This window comes from Nomascus leucogenys, chromosome 4 (assembly GCF_006542625.1).
Source record: "Nomascus leucogenys isolate Asia chromosome 4, Asia_NLE_v1, whole genome shotgun sequence".
Taxonomy (NCBI): Eukaryota; Metazoa; Chordata; class Mammalia; order Primates; family Hylobatidae; genus Nomascus; species Nomascus leucogenys.
Window position 1 is genome coordinate 114,927,118 of NC_044384.1, and position 20,374 is coordinate 114,947,491.

At 37.4% G+C, this 20,374-nt stretch overlaps 1 protein-coding gene across 2 annotated transcripts in view; it reads right to left on the reverse strand.

Moving 5' to 3' along the window:
* The window catches only part of STAC (SH3 and cysteine rich domain), a 169,671-nt gene that overhangs the window by 38,414 nt on the left and 110,883 nt on the right, over nucleotides 1–20,374 (reverse strand). For both annotated transcript variants that reach the window (XM_003256840.3, XM_030812150.1), the window contains 3 exons: nucleotides 17,907–17,985; nucleotides 7,032–7,096; nucleotides 5,659–5,747 (listed from right to left, as the gene is read on the reverse strand). In XM_003256840.3, the coding sequence (XP_003256888.1) occupies nucleotides 5,659–5,747; nucleotides 7,032–7,096; nucleotides 17,907–17,985 (233 nt within the window). The remainder of the gene's footprint in view (nucleotides 1–5,658; nucleotides 5,748–7,031; nucleotides 7,097–17,906; nucleotides 17,986–20,374) is intronic.

The window sequence follows — 20,374 nt, forward strand, 5'->3', positions numbered from 1 at the left end:
CTCTAGGATGGGAAAACACAGAGAGGCCTATCATGAGATTACTCACGTTTTGGGGTCATGAATGCATAGAAGCAGAAGTCTTTTCCTTGACATAGGCCAGTGAACACCACATTATAAAAACTGTAATAAGTACTCATTGCTGAGTGTTTATGATTATAGGCACCAATGTGTTTAATTTCTTTTCTATCATTGTAGTCTCACCAAATACCTTAAGGGGAAGAGATCATTATTATTCTTTTATAAATAAGGAAATCAGAGTAATGAGATGTTTATAAATTGCTTAAGGTCACACAACAAGTAGGATGTGAACCCAGAATTGACTCTAGCTTAACAACCCCTGAAACATGAGGAACCTCAAGCTGTGGTAAGAGAATGGTTTAGATTTTGAGAAGGTCACAAGGCTCACCTATTCTATCTAGTATTTCGGTTACCACCAAGTGGATAGTTCCTAGTTGATTCTGATAGTTTTAGTTTGATTTTTCTATCAATGTTAATTTGGAGATTAAATATATATGTATATAAATATATTTTAATTATACTTTAAGTTCTGGGATACATGTGCAGAATGCGCAGGTTTGTTACATTGATATACGTGTGCCATGGTGGTTTGCTGCATCCATCAACCCGTCATCTACATTAGGTATTTCTCCTAATGCTATACCTCCCTTAGCCCCCCAACCCCCAACAGGCTCCAGTGTATGATGTTCCCCTTCCTGTGTCCATGTGTTCTTATTGTTCATCTCCCACTTATGAGTGAGAACATGTGGCATTTGGTTTTCTGTTCCTGTATTAGTTTGCTGAGAATGATGGTTTCTAGTTTCATCCATGTCCCCGCAAAGGGCATGAACTCATCCTTTTTTATGGCTGCATAGTATTCCATGGTGTATATGTGCCACATTTTCTTTATCCAATCTGTCATTGATGGGCGTTTGGGTTGGTTCCAAGTCTTTGCTATTGTGAAGACTGCCACAATAAACATACATGTACATGTGTCTTTATAGTAGAATGATTTACAATCTTTTGGGTATATACCCAGTAATGGGATTGCTGGGTCAAAAGGTAGTAGTTCTGGTTCTAGATCCTTGAGGAATCACCACACTGTTTTCCACAATGGTTGAACTAATTTACAGTCCCATAAACAGTGTAAAAGCATTCCTATTTCTCCACATCCTCTCCAGCATCTGTTGTTTCCTGACTTTTTAATGATCACCATTCTAACTGGCATGAGATGGTATCTCATTGTGGTTTTGATTTGCTTTTCTCTAATGACCAGTGATGAGGATCTTTTTTCATATGTTTGTTGGCTGCATAAATGTCTTCTTTTGAGAAGTGTCCATTCATATCCTTTGCCCACTTTTTGATGGGGTTGTTTTTTTCTTGTAAATTTGTTTAAGTTCCTTGTAGATTCTGCATATTAGCCCTTTGTCAGATGGATAGATTGCAAAAATTTTCTCCCATTCTGTAGGTTGCCTGTTCACTCTGATGATAGTTTCTTTTGCTGAGCACAAACTCTTTAGTTTAATTAGATCCCATTGGTCAATTTTGACGTTTGTTGCCATTGCTTTTGGTGTTTTAGTCATGAAGACTTTGCCCATGCCTATGTCCTGAATGGTATTGCCTAGGTTTTCTTCTAGGGTTTTAATGGTTTTAGGTATTATGTTTAACTCTTTAATCCATCTTGAGTTAATTTTTGTATAAGGTGTAAGGCAGGAGTCCGGTTTCAGTTTTCTGCATATGGCTAGCCAGTTTTCCCAACACAATTTATTAAATAGAGAATCCTTTCCCCACTGCTTGTTTTTGTCAGTCAAGCAGAAGAAAGAATATCAGAGATCGAAGATTAACTTAATGAAATAAAGCGTGAAGATAAGATTAGAGAAAAAAGAATAAAAAGGAATAAGCAAAGCCTCCAAGAAATATGGGACTATGTGAAAAGGCCAAACATACATTTGATTGGTGTACCTGAAAGTGATGGGGAGAATGGAACCAAGTTGGAAAACACTCTTCAGGGAATTATCCAGGAGAACTTCCCCAAACTAGCAAGACAAGCCAACATTCAAATTCAGGAAATACAGAGACCACCACAAAGATACTCCTCAAGAAGAGCAACCCCAAGACACATAACTGTCAGATTCGCCAAGGTTAAAATTAAGGAAAAAATGTTAAGGGCAGCCAGAGAGAAAGGTTGGGTTACCCACAAAGGGAAGCACATCAGACTAACAGAAACCCTACAAGCCAGAAGAGAGTGGAGGCCAATATTCAACATGCTTAAAGAAAAGAATTTTCAACCCAGGATTTTATATCCAGCCAAACTAAACTTCATAAGTGAAGGAGAAATAAAATCCTTTACAGACAAGCAAATGCCGAGAGATTTTGTCACCACCAGGCCTGCCTTATAAGAGCTCCTGAAGGAAGCACTAAATATGGAAAGGAACAACTGGTACTAGCCACTGCAGAAACATACCAAATTGTAAAGACCGTTGACACCATGAAGAAACTGCATCAACTAACAGGCAAAATAACCAGGTAGCATAATAATGACAGGATCAAATGCACACATAATAATATTAACCTTAAATGAAAGTGGGCTAAGTTCCCCAATTAAAAAACGCAGACTGGCAAATTGGATGAAGAGTCAAGACCCATTGGTGTGCTTTATTCAGGAGACGCATCTCATGTGCAAAGACACACATAGGCTCAAAATAAAGGGATGAAGGAATATTTACCAAGTAAATGGAAAGAAAAAAAAGCAGGAGTTGCAATCCTAGTCTCTGATAAAACAGACCTTAAACCAACAAAGATCAAAAAGACAAGGAAGACCATTACATAATGGTAAAGGGATCAATGCCACCAGAAGAGCTACCCTAAATATATATGCACCTAATATGTAAAGCACCCAGATTCATAAAGCAAGTTCTTAGAGACCTACAGAGAGACTTAGACTCCCTTACAATAATAGTGGGAGACTTTAACACCCCACTGTAAATATTAGACAGATCAATGAGACAGAAAATTAACAAGGATCTTCAGGACTTGAACTCAGCTCTGGACCAAGCAGACCTAATAGATATCTACAGAACTGTCAACCCCCAATCAACAGAATACACATTCTTCTCAGCACCACATTGCTCTTATTCTAATATTGACCACACAATTGGAAGTAAAACACTCCTCAGCAAATGCAAAAGAACGGAAGGAAATCATAACAGTCTCTCAGACCACAGTGCAATCAAATTAGAGCTCAGGATTAAGAAACTCACTCAAAACCACACAACTACATGGAAACTGAACAACCTGCTCCTGAATGATTACCAGCTAAATAACGACATTAAGGCAGAAATAAATAAGTTATTTGAAAGCAATGAGAACAAAGACACAATGTACCAGAATCTCTGTGACACAGTTAAAGCAGTGTTTGGAGGGAAATTTATAGCACTAAATGCCCACAGGAGAAAGCAAGAAAGATCTAAAATCGATACCCTAACATCACAGTTAAAAGAACTAGAGAAGCAAGAGCAAACAAATTCAAAAGCTAGCAGAAGACAAGAAATAACTAAGATCAGAGCAGAACTGAAGGAGATAGAGACATGAAAAACCCTTCAAAAAATCAACAAATCCAGGAGCTGGTTTTTTGAAAAGATTAACAAAATAGATAGACTGCTAGCCAGACTAACAAAGAAGAAAAGAGAGAAGAATCAAATAGACACAATAAAATATGAGAAAGGGGATATCACTACTGATCCCACAGAAATACAAACTACCATCAGAGAATACTATACACACCTCTATGCAAATAAAGTAGAAAATCGAGAAGAAATGGATAAATTCCTGGACACATACACCCTCCAAGACTAAATCAGAAAGAACTTGAACCCCTGAATAGACCAATAACAAGTTCTGAAATTGAGACAATAATTAATGGGCTATCAACCAAAAAAAACCCAGGACCAGATGGAATCACAGCGGAATTCTACCAGAGGTACAAAGAGTAGCTGGTACTATTCCTTCTGAAACTATTTCAAACAATAGAAAAAGAGGGACTCCTCCCTAACTCATTTTATGAGGCCAGCATCATCCTGATTCCAAAACCTGGCAGAGATGCAACAAAAAAGAAAATTTCAGGCCAATAAATCTGATGAACATCGATGTGAAAATCCTCATAAAATACTGGCAAACCGAATCCAGCAGCACAACAAAAAGCTTATCCACCACGATCAAGTCGGCTTCATCTGGGGATGCAAGGCTGTTTCAATATATGCAAATCAATAAACATAATCCATCACATAAACAGAACCAATGACAAAAACCACATGATTGTCTCAATAGATGCAGAAAAAGCCTTCAATAAAATTCAACACCCCTTCATGCTAAAAACTCTCAATAAACTAAGTATTGATGGAAGGACAAAATAATAAGAGCTATTTATGACAAACCCACAGCCAATATCATACTGAATGGGCAAAAACTGGAAGCATTCCCTTTCAAAACCAGCACAAGACAAAGATGCCCTCTCTCACCACTCCTATTCAACATAGCATTGGAAGTTCTGGCCAGGGCAATCAGGCAAGAGAAAGAAATAAAGCATATTCAAATAGAAAGAGAGGAAGTCAAATTGTCTCTGTTTGCAGATGACATGATTGTATATTTAGAAAACCCCATCATCTCAGCCCAAATCTCCTTAAGCTGATAGGCAACTTCAGCAAAGTCTGAAGATTCAAAATCAATGTGCAAAAATCACAAGCATTCCTATACACCAATAATAGACAAACAGAGAGCCAAATCATGAATAAACTCCCATTCACAATTGTTACAAAGAGAATAAAATACCTAGGAATCCAACTTACAAGGGATGTGAAGGACCTCTTCAAGGAGAACTACAAACCACTGCTCAAGGAAACAAGAGAGGACACAAACAAATGGAAGAACATTCCATGCTCATGGATAGGAAGAATCAGTATCCTGAAAATGCCCATACTGCCCAAAGTAATTTATAGATTCAATGCTATCCCCATCAAGCTACCAATGACTTTCTTCACAGAATTGGAAAAAACTACTTTAAAGTTCATATGGAACCAAAAAAGAGCCCGCATAGCCAAGACAATACGAAGCCAAAAGCACAAAGCTGGAGGCATCACACTACCTGACTTCAAACTATACTACAAGGTTACAGTAACCAAAACAGCATGGTGCTGGTACCAGAACATATAGTCCAATGGTACAGAACAGAGGCCTCAGAAATAACACCACACATCAGCAACTATCTGATATTTGATTAAATATATTTTTTGATTCCCTATTAGGCCCCACCAGATGCCAACTGCATTTAACGTTCAACCTTCATGAAAACTCCCATTAGCAGTTCTGTTGAGCATGTACTAAAGTGGTGCTTCCCAAAGTGTGTTCCTTTGCCAGCATTGTCAGTGCCACCTGGGAACTCCTTAGGAATGCAGCTTCTTAGGCCCTGCCTCAGATCTGATGAATCAAAAACTCTGGGGACAGGGCCTGTGTGTTAACCAGCCTTGCAGGTCGTTAGATACATGCTAAAGTTTGAGAATCACAGCTCTAAAGCATTAGAAGGGGCACAGATGGAATTACTTTTTCACATGGAGAAATACTGACTTTAAAATTTTACTCTTTTTTTTCTTTACAGAAGGTTTTTACCTCATTTCCAAATCTTCATTCTCTTGTGGTACAAATTTGTACAAGGCAACATAGGTGTTCATCTGTAATGGGTCTTTGGAAAGAGATCCCTGAAACAGAAAATAAAAGAAAAATGAGAAAAGAAAGGTGAAAGAAATTGAGAGAGGAAAGAAAGAAAACAGAGAATGGAGAAGTCATTGCAATGTAATTTCAATGTATGGATTGTAAGTGTTAAAATATCTAACCATTATTAAAGATTTTCTTTCAACTTTGCATTTATTTTTAATTTCTTAACCGAGGTTGATTTCACTATAAACAATTTGAAAACAATTATTTGGAACTCTTTGTCAGAAATATTGCAATTTTCTTCAAATAAATTTTCTTTCATAATATAGCTGTTCATGAAAAATGGTACAAGTTAGACTTCAGAAGTGGGAATATTCTTTCTAAAGAAAGAGGGACACATGAATAGTAGTGTATAACTCTCATTTCCTAAAATTAACTGTTTTATCAGTTAGCCGAAAAGTTGGTATCTAGTATATCAAAGGGAAATAGGTATATTCATCTGGCAATTAGTTCATTTATGTTGAGAAAAAAGCATAGGTTTTGGCATGAGACTGATTTAGTTTACATCATGGTACCACCATCTATTGGCAATGAAACCTTGCAATAATGACAATACAAGCTGCTGTTTTGATAGTTTGTCGTGTGCTAGGCATTATGTTACATGCATTAGCATACTTGAACTTAACAACAGCTCTGTTAGATTCTATTGTTGTCCCCAATTTACAGATGATAAAAGACTCTTGTAAGTATCATATAAATATTAACTATTATTACTAACCAAATAAATTTTAATGCTATGAAAACATTTATGCTTTATAATAAACAAGTTAAAAATATATATTATCTCATATATAGTTGCATCATATATCTAACTGTATACTAATATAAATACATGCTATAAATTTATAGAAAACATACACAAAAGCTGTACACAACTATATATATCTTTTTATCTATAATTCACTCTGCTCTTCAAAGCTCAGATACATTATATAATATTATTCTAGTCTGTCTTAATTTTACATATGTAAATGAACATAAAATATGACACGTATTCTATAAAATACAGTGATAATATATAATTCTATAATCTACACATTATATAACAGAAACAAAAGGTGCACAGTACAATGCTTACTCTTTTTACCTTTTATGCACTGTGCTAGTTCTGTTTATTCCATGCTATGGTACGTTGTGCTATATTATTCTATTCTCTAAAGAGGCTGGTCTGGACTCACTAAATTGATTTCATGACCCACTTGGATGGTGACCTGCAGGTCTATCTAAGGACTCCTGTCTTACTTGTCTTCTCTGACATCCATAAATACCTGGTGATTTATGTTCTTCGCTGGATCTCTGAAATCATCAGTGCCATTTTCTGGATATGTAAACACTGAAGGAGACAAGAGAAAGCAGGTGCTCTGTGAATCTAGTTACCACTTAAAAAAATATTCCTGAAAGGTGGCTTTATTTATTCTAAGTACCATAGCTTCTACTTTGCTACTTACTGCCTTTTCCTCACCCTCTGTGACCCAGCGTTCAGGTGGTCTTCCACATGTCTCTTCTCCTGCCTCCCCATGCAGCATTCTGCACCACCTTCTCTGTGCTCCCACAACTTTTGTACATGCCTGACTAGCACTTGCCTCTTATGATTGGCAATAGTGTGTTCATATTTGATCTCATTTGGTAGTGTACCTCTCAGGAGCATTTGTCCTTGTTGAATGCATCAAACCGCTTGTTAATGGGGTGGTGGGTGAGGTATAGCCCAATTTAGTTGTATTTGAGCTGCCTCTTCTAAATACGATTCTTTAATCTATATTCAATATCTTGATTGTAGTTTCTTGAAGATATCTACATTCTATTTTGAAGATTAAAGCTTTAGTTTTAAACTTCAAAATATTTCCCTGATTTCTTATTGTCAGTGCATTGGGGCTACTATTTGGTTTTTCTTTTAGTTTATTCTTGGGAAGTATAATTGTCTTCCTTTTGTATTTAAGTATCCACTCTGTAGCCTTTGATAGTGGACAAGCCTTCACAAAATGGGCAGGAAGGCTGGGCACGGTGGCTCACGCCTATAATCCCAGCACTTTGGGAGGCTGAGGCGGGTGGATCACTTGAGGTCAGGAGTTCAAGACCAGCTTGGCCAACTTGGTGAAAACCCATCTCTACTAAAATACAAAAATTAGCTGAGCTTGGTGGCACATGCCTGTAATCCCAGCTACTCGGGAGGCTGAGGCAGGAGAATTGCTTAAGCCTGGTGCGAGGTGGAGGTTGCAGTGAGGCAAGATTGCACCACTGCACTCCAGCCTGGGTGATAGAGTGAGACTCCATCTAAAAAACAAAAACAAAAACAAAAAACAATAAACAAAATGAGCAGGAGCTTTCATTGTCCACATACCCAGCTCTGGGAGGTTCCTGATGGATAATGGGACTTCTGCCTTATCTAGTTTGGTCAGCCTAACCTACGTCCATGACTTATGTCATAGCTTTATCATTCTCATCATATGTATTTTCCTTAAACAAAAATGTGGTAAATATTTCCAAGTTTATATAATAAAGCTTTGTTGTTTAAATTACTCTACCATTTCGATGAGTTGAAATTTTTAGATTATACATTGCTGCTTTATTCTTCTCTTTGATTTCCCTTCAGATTATCAAGGAAATGTCAGTAGAGGGAGGGGATCACCACAGAAAGCTCTATAACCTATTTCATTAGTGCACTGACAGTCTTTACTGTTCTTAAAATAGCCTCAACAACAGTGATATAGAAAACGTGCTTCAGAACAAGAGCCTCTGTAAATGTACTGATGCTTATCAAATATCTATTCTTCTTGGCTTATAGTTCCAGAGTCTACGGATGCAATTCCATTATCCTTAAGAAGCCAATATGCAGTCATTGGTGGAGCTCTGGTTTGTAAGTAACCAGAAAATGAAGGCCTGGTTCTATGAATCTTGTCTGCCTCAGTTTTTGGCCACTCAACTTGATGTTCACCAGTCTAAAAAGAGTAGAGATTAGCAAAACCTTTTTCTGGTATTGTGTGACTGTCTGAAATCCTGCTGCAAACACTTGATTCCCTAAGTATAAAACTGGACACCTCTGAAAGAATATTAAATATTTGGATGGAAATATAAAGAGAATCTTCCTAGAAAATTCTTGATTTGGCCTAAAAGGGCATCTACATAAAGTGCATATACAATGTTCAGTGTGGACTGATTTTACAATTTTGTAATTTCACATTGTTTTAATCTTTGTATTGAATCTCCCTCTGGCCATCTGGCTCAAAATGTGTATCATCTTTGTAAACTTTGCTGAAAAATATTTGAAGTGACCCTATGTATGTTTTCGTGTATGGTTGCAAGAAGAAATGGAAGGTTGCAAAAATAATTTTTAAAACCTATTCCAACCATTTATAAGACTTTGAGTTAATGGAAGGGGAGAAAAGAAAGGTAACTACCAAAAACATATCATACACCTTTTATTTTTCATGCTTTAAATTATTTCATGAAAAATAATTTGGTTGTTTATTTCACCCATAACAAGAATTCAAAGAATATGTCTATTATGTAGGCATAGTTTCTAATGTTACAGAAGCAAAATGAACCTTTAGTTCTTACCACATCCCCAAAGAACTTTCTTCTTTTCGTATCCTATATGCTGTCTTTTGTTTTTTACCTTGCAGACCTGTGAGGCCCAAGACCACTGTGTTTTTTAGTTAGATTATTTTTTTTTTTAACCTAGTAATGCAGCAAGTTACATTACTGGATTATCTGATGTGAACCCAAATTTGCATCCCTGGAATAAGCTGAACTGGGTAATTATACAATGTCTTTTAAAAATACTTTGTGGGTTCAGTTTACTGAGATTTTGCTTGAGATTTCTGCATCTGTATTCAAGAGAAAGACTGGCCAGTGATTTTCGTTTTTCATGACATCCTTGTTTGGGTTTCAAGTCAGTATAATCCTAGCCTCATAAACTTGAGTTGGAGAATGCTGCTGTCCTTCCTCCTTGCTACTTCTTGTTTCTCTGAAAGAGCTTATGTAATCTGAAAATTTTCTCTTCCTTAAATGTTTTGTAGAATTTACTTATAAAGTTTTTCAGGCCTAGTATTGTCATTGTGCAAAATTTAAAATATTGATTCAGCTTCTATAAATATTATAAGAAAATTCATGTTTCCTATTTCTATTTCTTCTTGAGTCAGGCTTTAATCGTTGATATCTGTCTTTATATCTGCCTATTTAAAATGTTTTAAAATACATTGGCATGAAGTTGGTTATAAAATTCTTTGGTTTTCTTTTCAATCTCTGTTATGTTTCTCTTTTTTTGTATTGATTTTTGTTTCATCTCTTTTATCTTAAAAAATCATTAGAGATTGTAATTTTGTTTAAAAAACACTCAAGATTTATTGATCTATCTTTGTAATTTAATAATTTCTGCTCTTGTCTTTATTATTGCCTTCTGCTTTTCTGAGTTTATTCTATTTTATTTTCCTTAAGTATAGTGCTTAGATATTACTTTTCAGACTTTCTTATTTTTTAACACTCATTTTAAAGCTAAATACTCAAATCCCAACTTTAGCACTTTGGATACATGTTGTTTTGATATGTTTTCATTCTTATTTAGCTTTAAATATTCCAGTCTTTATTATGAATCCCTTTAGCATGTGATTTTGTTTGTTTGTTTGTTTGTTTTTTCTTTGTTTTTGAGACAAGGTCTTGCTCTGTCGCCCAGGCTGGAGAGCAGTGGCACAATTATAGCTCACGGCAGCCTCGACCTTCCAGGCTTAAGTGATCCTTCCCCTTAAGCTTCCACAGTAGCTGGACTATAGACATGTGCCACCCTGCCCGGCTAATTTTCTTAAATTTTTTGTAGAGACAGAGTCTCCCTAAGTTGCCTAGGCTGGGCTTGAACTCCTGGCATCAAATGGTCCTCCAACCTTGGCCTCCCAAAGTGTTGGGATTATAGGTGTGAGCCACCATGCCCAGCTAAGCTATAAAAATTTTAGAAGTGTTTTTATTTTATAAGTTATTGGTTTTCCTAGTTATCTTTTGACTATTGATTTCTATCTAATTTGCACTGTGGTCAGAAAGATGTATTCTATATAATAATAATTATTTGAAATTCATGAAATTGGCTTTATGACTTAGTGGGTGATCAGTATTTTAAATAATCCCATGTGTTCTTTTTAAAATTAATTTCAATTTTAATTCTGGGGTACGTGTGCAGGTTTGTTACACATGTAAACATGTGCCATGGTGGTTTGCTGTATCTATCAACCCATCACCTAGGCATTAAACCTAGCATGCATTAGCTATTTCTCCTAATACTCTCCCTCCCCGACCTTCTTCCCCTGACAGGCCCCAGTGTGTGTTGTTCCCCTCCCTGGGTCCATGTGTTCTCATTGTTCAGCTCCTACTTATAAGTGAGAACATGCGGTGTTTGGTTTTCTGTTTCTGCATTGGTTTGTTTAGGATAATGGCTTCTGGCTCCATCCATGTTCCTGCAAAGGACATGATCTCATTCATTTTTATGGCTGCATAGTATTCCATGGTATATATCTACCACATGTGTTCTTAAAAGGAATGTGAATGTTCTACTTGTTACATGGAGTGTCCTTTTTAGGTAAATTAGATTAGGATTATCAAATGTGTCATCAAATCCTCTATATCTGTACAGAATATTTGTCTATCTGGTTTGCTAATAACTGAAAGGCATCTTAAAATCACTCAAGAATTTGGAATAATTTTGTCAATTTCTCCTGGAGTTTCCATCATTTTTCAGGCTATGTATCAGGTATATGCAAGTTTAGAATTTATATCTTCAGATGAAGTGAACATGACCATGTAAATAACACTTTTAAATTCTAGTAATGCTTTCTTGGTCTTAAAGTCAATTTTTCACACATTAATACAGCTATATAATTTTTTTTGCTTAATATTTGCCTGTGGTTGCCCCTTGGTTTCTATATCTGAAAAGTTATTTATTCTGCCTATGTTTTTCTTTCTTCCCCCTGCAGAAAGTTAAAAAAAACTTTTGTTTTTTTAACTTTCTACATCCTTATGTTTTAGATATTTATAAGCAGTATATAGGTCATTTAAAAAATCTAGTCTGAAAAACTTTATCTTTTATCTAGAGTGCTTAAATCAGTTTACATTTATTTTGATTACTGAAAATTGGGATTCCTTCCTAACATTTTATTTTGTATTTGTCCCAAATTTTCTATGCTTTTTCTTCTATTTTGCCACTTTCCATCCCTTCTTTCTTTTGAATTGATTGATTTTTTTCTCCTTCTCATCTTTCAGTTTGGTTCCCTTTCTGGTTTGGAAGGTTGAGTCTATTTTTTATTCCTTTAGCAGTCATCTTAGAAATTTTACGAGATATTTTTTAACAAAATAGAAAGTGAAATAGTATATTTAATCTCCTCCCAAGCAATACATAATCTCTGAATGCCCATTTCCCACATAAAGTCAGTATTTCAGCTAATGTTTTATTAACAACTTTTTAAAAACATTATTTTAAAAATGTATCCAGTGTTTGCTTAGATTTAACCACATGTTTACCACTTTCTTTGCTCTTTATTTCTTCTTACATTTCAGTTTTTCCGTTGAGGTCATATTTTCCTCTTTGAAGTACATCTTTTTAAAATATTTTGAATATAGGTCTTTCTTAATTGAACTATAAATACAGTTTTTGTCTGAAAAATATATTATTGAAAGATAGTTTTGCTTCATTTACAATTCTAGGTTAAGAATCACTTTTCTTTCAGCAAACTGAAGATAGCATTCTACTGTTATTTCACTTATACTGTAATTTGTAAGAAGTAACAGTCTAATTTTCATTTCTTTGTAGGTAATCAGTCTTTCGTACTGCATTTTATGTTTTCTTTTATCTTTGAAATTCTGCAGTTTCAGTAACCTATGTCTAGGTATAGATTTCTAAATTTGAGTAATGGTGTCTTTAATCAATTCTGGAAATTCTCCACAAGTATGTTCTTAAATATTGTCTCTCTCTCATTCTCTTTCTCTCTCTCTCTTTTTGAGACAAAGACTGGTGCTGTCTCTCCCAGGCTGGAGTACAGTGGCATAATCATGGCTCACTGCAGCCTCAATCTCCCAGGTTCAAACAATTCTCCTACCTCAGCCTCCCAGCTAGCTGGGATTACAGACAGGCACCACCACGCCTGGCTAATTTTGTATTTTTTGTAAAGATGGAGTTTCACAATGTTTCCCAAGCTGGTCTCAAACTCCTGGGCTCAAGCAATTCTCCTATCTTGGCCTCCCAAAGGGGTGAGATTACAGGTGTGAGCCACTGTGCCCGGGGCCTCATTCTCTCTTTATGCACTTCTAGATTGTCAGTTAGATGCATGTTGGACTTATTCATCTTTCATGTCACTTTTAATCTCACAAATTCTACTGCCTTGTCTTCCTAACTATACCCTAACATTTCTTTGGTTCTATATTTTAGGGAACTAATTCTCTCTTTATGCCTAATATGCTGTTAAACCCATCAATCAAATTTCTACTTAAAAAAAATTCTCGAAGTTCTATTTGACTTTCCTCAAGCTTGCCTGTTTACTTTTAACAGTCTCTTTTTCCTTTGTTATGTTTTATGGTCCATTTTTAACATTTTAAATGTATACAACCATATAGTTATACATTTCTTCATTTGATAATTCTTACATGTACAGTCTTGAAAATCTGACCATAAAATTGGTTGTTTCTGCTAATACTCATCGTGGCTCATTTTCTTATGTGTTTGGTGAATTTTGATTGTTAGCTTGTGTTCTTTGAGTGTTCGTTTCTGAGAAGTTTTTGAGGTCTGGTTTAAAATTTTCTTCCTCTAGAGAGGGTTTATATTTGTTTCTGTGAAATGCCTGGTGATCTTACTGTACCTGGGCCACTTTAAACTATATTAAACTAAAATTTCGTATTATTATATTATTTGCCCATACAGGTAGTATGAATCAGGCCCTAAAATCCAAGTAAGAAGACTGTTTCTTTCTTTCCTCCTTTCTTTCCTTTCTTCTCTCCCTCCCTTCCTTTTCCCTGCCTTTCTTTCTTTCTCTTTCCTCTCCACTTTTTTGTTTCCATTCTTTTCCACCTGAGTTAAGGCTGATATAGCATATTCCTCTGCAGGGAATTCTCTTTGTCCAGTGATCCTAAGGGTATCTTTTGGGTATTAATATGTTTCAAAAGGGCCTTTCATCCAACCTAATACCCTGGCCACTCCCCATTTTATTGTCTATTGTTCATAAATGGGGCCTATTATTTCCCAAGCTAAGGCTCTAGGGATGTGCACAGTAAATCCTTTACCTGCTTATATCTCTGAATTCATGTTTTATTGTCATTCCTAGACTCTAAGGAATTGCCTTATTTTGCTGCCAGCTCAGCCATGCATTAACTAGAATTTTTTTTAGAACAATTCTTTCTCTTAACAGTTTTAGGAGTGCTAAACTGGGAAAAATTCCTCTGAATGTCCAGTTCTCCACATTGCTGGAAAGGGAATCTTCTGTTCAAGTTTAAAAAAGATCTTTACCTGAACTTGATACAAAGCATGTGTTGCAGAAACATACCACAAATATTTGTATCTGTAATGTAGAAATTATCCACTGGAGTGGTACCAAAACCAGGGGCATCTGCCAACTTAACCACGAAAATATTTGCTCTTTTTGACACCTTAAAATTTGAGATATTGAATTAGTACATGCTAAAGGCTAGGATATATTTTCCAGATCTGAGCTTGCCTTTTTTTTTTTTAAAGAATAAAATTTCTTTGCTTTAGTGCAAAGTGAGGTAATAATTCCATTTTGTAATATCCTTAAGTGGCTGTGATTAACCCAGCCCTTTTTGAAGAAAATTCTAGGAATTTGTATTGCTTATGTCCTCTTCTGCCTGTTTCTCTTCTAGGAAAATTATGATCACATACAGTCATTCTGAAATGCAATTACTGAAGGCAGCCAATAACATTATTATTTGGCATTTGGAGCTGAAATACGCAGGCCAGATTTTACTTCAGGCGAGATTTTACTTCTCTCTTTGCTTGTTACTTTGTTATGAGTGAAGCTTCTAGCAGTTAAGCCAAAGGTGAAGACCAACAATTTCCTCCATGTATATTTATGATGCATCCAGGAATAGTGTTCAAAACAACAACCAGAAATACTCAGACCTGCCAAGGATCATTTATAAGAGAGAAAGGAGAGACTGTACTCTTAGCAGTAAAGAAATGAGTATGGATTGTACTTCCTTCCAAGGTGGCTTTGGAGATATTCCTCAAGGAATTTGACATAATAGCTGGCTGGAAGAAATGACACCTGTATGCACTGCATGTTTTTTAAGACATAAATGAACATGTAATGCAGAACTGGTTGTGACTGTAATCCTAGACACTGCTTCTGAACAGCAACACCCGCCTTGCATGACTGAGAAGATCTGTGGGAACTTGGACCACATATGTAGGGTGTTTTCTCCATGTTGTTTCTCAAACTGCATGGACAGGACATTAAAGCCAATCGAAGGAAAGTGTTTTGAAGCAAATTGCTGCATAATTAATCCACCTAGCTTCTCAGGGTGCATTGTAGAGAAAGCTATTGCTGATCAAAAGAATTGTTAATACATCTCCAGCACTTTTTGGGAGTTTATTGCTTGCTAAGTTCTTTCACCATATCTCTTTGAAAAAGGCTGTGAAAATGCCCCTTAACACAGAAGAGATGGAAAATTGTCAACTTGGTGTCTTTGTGTGTACTACTCTGTGACTTAGTTTCCTTATCTATAGGGGGGGTATTGTGTGCATGTGTGTGTATTGAAGGGGAGGGAATTGGACTAAGTGACCTCTAGTCCTACTTCTTAAACTTTAATGAGCCTATGAACTACAGATTCATATGCAGATCCTGATTCAGCAAGGTGTGGAATGGCCTGAAACTTGCTATTTCTAACAGGCTTTCAAGTGATGCTCACGTGAGTTGTCCATGAGCCACATTTAGAGTAGCGAGGCTCTACCTGCATCTCTGACACTTTACGACTTTATGATGGCTTTGTTAATAGCAGTGATGCTACATATCAATGATTGCTAAATATAGCCCTTCCTATTTTAAAATCCTATTAAGACCACCTTTTGAGAGAAGAAACCCTCAGTGTAAATTGTGTTCTAACTCCTCAAGGAATTGGTGGGCAACAGCATAGACAGAGCCAGGCCAGGATGGCTGAGGCAGAGAGCTAAGCAGTGAGCACATGCTGGGCATAATTTTGAGAAGCAGCAGATAGAGTTTGCTGATGGATTACATCTGAGGTGTGAGAGGAAGAGGGAGTCAGGGCTGATGTCAAAGACTTTGGCCTAATCAACTGGTTGAATGAAGTCCTATTTACTGAGCAGAGACAATTGTGGGAAGAGCCAGTCTGAATGTGTGGCTGGGTGAGGGGATCAAGAGTAAAGTTTGGGTACGTTAACTTTAAGAAGACTATTCTGCATTCAGATGGCAATGTCCAATAGGTGATAGGCATCTGGAGGCAGCAAGGAAGCCTAATACTGAAGACGAAGTTTGAGTCATCAATGTATGGATAGTATTTACATTCATTATCTCATCCAAAGATCATAAGAACCCTATGGATTTGGTGTTATTATCTTCATTTTAGAGATGAGGTGATTGAAGCAGAGAAAGGCTAGGTCACTGCTTCGGGATCACACGAGCATTAAGTGAAGTCTAGCACTCTGCTTCCGGAGCAAAAATGCACCAAGGACCAAATGTTTCCAGCGCAGTTAGTGAGGAGGAGGCCAGCAGTGATGTTGATGAGAAGAGTGTCAGGGGAAGGGGGAAAGCAGAGGTCAGACTCAGGACTGAGCAGCTGATCACACTTAAAGCATTATCATGCAAGTCTCTGGTGAGTCAGATATTGAGAAACTTTAGGGTTGCTGTTTAAATTCAGTTGCTGGTCTTGCAATGCCAGACAGTTGGGCTGGGATGGCCCTGCTGTGCTGCTGACCCGCTATGAGGTTCCCCTCGAAGCCAATACCCTCTAATTTGTCTCTCTAATGGCACTGCTAAGTGCTCAGTGGTTGTTTGAATTATCTAAAAGTACAGTTTTCCTCATGTGATGCCAAAGAATCCTTACCCCAGTGGTGAGCTTTAGCAGATGTGTGTGGGCCTGGCAAGGGGGGCATGGTGAACACTGGCACTTATTTAGGAAGGAAAATCCTGGGGCAGCTGAGCACATGATGCCTTGTGGGAATCACACAGGCATAGTCCTAATTAAAGAAGAGCCATAAATAAATTCCCAGAGTGAAGGAAGTAAAAGTGATTCCCCATCAGACAACTGTTGACAAAACAGCTATGTGGTATTGAATGAGGAATTTCTGCATCTAGGCTGGAAAAGGCAGGGCTTGGGGTGGAGTTTGGAGGGATAACTTCTGCCATGAGAATGCATTCAGCTCAAGTTAACAATGCAACTCAGGTCCTGCAGGACTTTGACTAATACACTGTTGCTAATGATAGTAAATGCTTCATAAATATTTTTTGATAAATGAGGGAAGGTTAAGTAGTTATTGATGTCAAAAAGGCCTAGCAAGAATGCATCCATAAGGATCTGGTCACATGTCTTTAAGCTCTAGATTACGAGGCGGCTCTTTCTTAATGTCAGCAAGTGGAAGTATGAAGTTAGCATTTAATAAATATTTTAGAAATTATTATAACAAAGGCTTAAATTACTAGATTAAATAATCTTTATATAGAATGTTTGGCTGGATTGTACGTATCAGTTTTTTGAGCTTTTTAGTTGTCTCTGCTGGGGAAGGAGCCAAATGTGAGGCCCACACTTCCCTCCTGGGCCCCACCACCACTTGGTTTCAGGTACCTAAGGTGTAGCACAAATTAGCTGCTCTGTGGTATGGTTTGCTAATCTAATCCAGCTCAGTGGAGAAAATGACATATTCACAAAAAGTTCTGGAAGTGACTCTTACACCCTAATACAGCTCAGTTTATATATATATATGAGTATATGTACTCTCATAAAGTATGAGAGCTCAGGAAGATATTAGAGCAAATCACTGAAATCCACCAGAAACAATGCTCACATTCTCTCCAGAACATTGAACACTCGCCCTGATGAAATTCCAGAGCTAGCAGAGAAAGCAAGGGGACTGGAAATCAACTTGACCTGCCCACTGACCCTGACTCATGTGACCACATTTGTGCTGTGCCAACTCCCTCACTCACCGCTGTTGCTGCGTTTCCTTAGGTCATACCCGCCTCCTGGCCCATTGGCTTCCTCAGGAACCTCCACAAGATCTGAAGTCTTGGAGGAAAGAAGAAAGAGCATGGGATGAGCAATGTTATATCTGTGGGTCAATTGAGCAGACATTTTGGTGTAAGAGAGCTTAGGTAGAATTTGCATGACACATAAGGACCCAGTGATTGCTGTCTTGGCTGTTTGGCTAACTTCAGAGAAGCTATGTCCACTCGTGGGCACTGTACCTCCCTTCAGGTGTCTATAGCAGGCTCAGGCTTGGTGATGGTAGCTATCCAGTGAGTATTGAATATTCATGAATGTCTAGAAGCACAGGCCACAGCCAGGCTTCTTCCCAGGAATAGGCAACAGAGAGATATCAGAATTCCTGTCCATATCCTGTCACTTAAAATTTTCAATAAAATGCTAGCTCTTTCTACAGGTGTTTTAAATATTAGTTTTAGAGAATGGGATGCACTGTGGAGGGATGCACTACTTAGGTACACATTAAATACTGTTTCCACTGCTGCAAAATTAATTGTTTTTATAATATGTATCCTGACTCTCTTTTTAAAGCGAGTCACAATCATTCTTCCATTTAGGTTACAGAAATAACAAGAACAAAAGCAACAATAACAATAACAGCACTCTAAATAGCTAATGGTTCCTGATCATTTACCATGTAATGTTTTTAAGGACTTTATAGATACCATCTCATTTATTCCCCAAATTAATCCTATGATAGACCAATTTTTCAGAGAGGAATCTGAAGCCTGGAGAGAATCAGTAGCTCTATTTGAGGCCCCATAGTTAATACATGGTGGAGCTGGGGCTGTGAATCACAGGCGTTGCTTCCAGAGCTCGTGCTGTTAAGCATTGTGCTTTATTCATCGGTGTGCTAAAGCATCTCTTTGGGCTGGTGAGAGTCTCATGGTTATCACACTGGTGGCATGAAATGGATCACCACAGGAGTTTTACTCCATGGAATTGGCAAACGCTACAAATCAGGGTCCAGCGCTGACTTGGTTGTTAGACATTTACTAGCATACCACTGAGTGCCTCTTTCAAAGGGCCACATGACCCAGCTTCAGTCTAACTGGCTCTATCCTCTTCAAAAGAGGAATTTAGGGGGCCTCTGAGGACAGTCACATATATATAGATATATATATATATATATATTTTTTTTTTTTTTTTTTTTTTTGAGATGGAGTCTTGCTCTGTCGCCCAGGCTGGAGTGCAGTGGTGCAATCTCGGCTCCATTTCCTGGGTTCGAGCAATTCTCGTGCCTCAGCTTCTCAAGTAGCCAGGATTACAGGCATGCACCACCATGCCTGGCTAATTTTTGTATTTTTGGTAGAGACAGGATTTCACCGTGTTGGCCAGGCTCGTCTCGAACTCCTGACCTCAGGTGATTTGCCTGCCTCAGCCTCCCAAAGTGCTGGGATTATAGGCGTGAGCCACCACACCTGGCCTGACAGTCATATTTTTAAAAATTATTTATATCTTATCGGAGAGGGACAAGTTACCTTCTTAGCTCTCCTAGCCAGCCCTAGAGCCCTTTAGCACCACCCTCCAGAGACTGATTTTTGTTACTATTTAGCTTTAAGATTTTTTTTTTTCAAACACTGTTACTATCATGACACAGCAGAAAGAAGAAAAAAAAGTCACAGGGTCTCTAAGTCACTCATGCCCTGCTCCCTTTGAAGCTCACAATTTCTGTACAGAAGTTGGTTTGTAGAGAATTTCATTTGTTAATTTAATCTTATGAAACTGAAGATTATTCATAAACTAGCCAACTAACTCCTAGAATGTTGTTTGAATTTGGTTTCTTTTAGCTTTCCCAAAGCCATCAAGCCTTTTATATTTTAGAACATTTGAAAGTACATTGAGGAAAACATAACAATTTGGAAACAGCCAAGTAGTGACTTCTCAACAATGTAAAACAAATGCCTCTGCAGCCTTGGAAGAAAATAAAGCTGTGGAACAAAGCTTTGCTATGCAGGCATATGTTAACTTTAGGACATAAAAATACTAAAAATAAAATAAAATAAAAAATGCAAGATGCTGAAGTTCATTATTACTGACCTGCTGGCAGGAAGCAAAATCACTTTAAAATACCAGTCAGTGTTTCTGTTTTCTTCCTTTGAGGATGGTTGGACTTCGGGGAAAGAGTGAAGTGACAGATCTTTAAGTACAATTTGGTTTGTCTTTGTCTCCCTGCAGCTCTCAGAACAATGCCTTCACAGAGCTAAACTCCAACAAATATCTACTGGTGGAACCAGTGCCAGTATAAGTGGACAGTGATAGATTGACATCCCTTTGACATTCAGAAAACTATGCTTTTTGCTCCTAAAACCAGTCTGTAGGGTCCAGATGTTGCTAAAGACAAAGCTATATTAGAGATGAAAGCAAATTGGGACATCCCCAATTGCCCCTCTGGTGGTATTGCTGCTTCTTA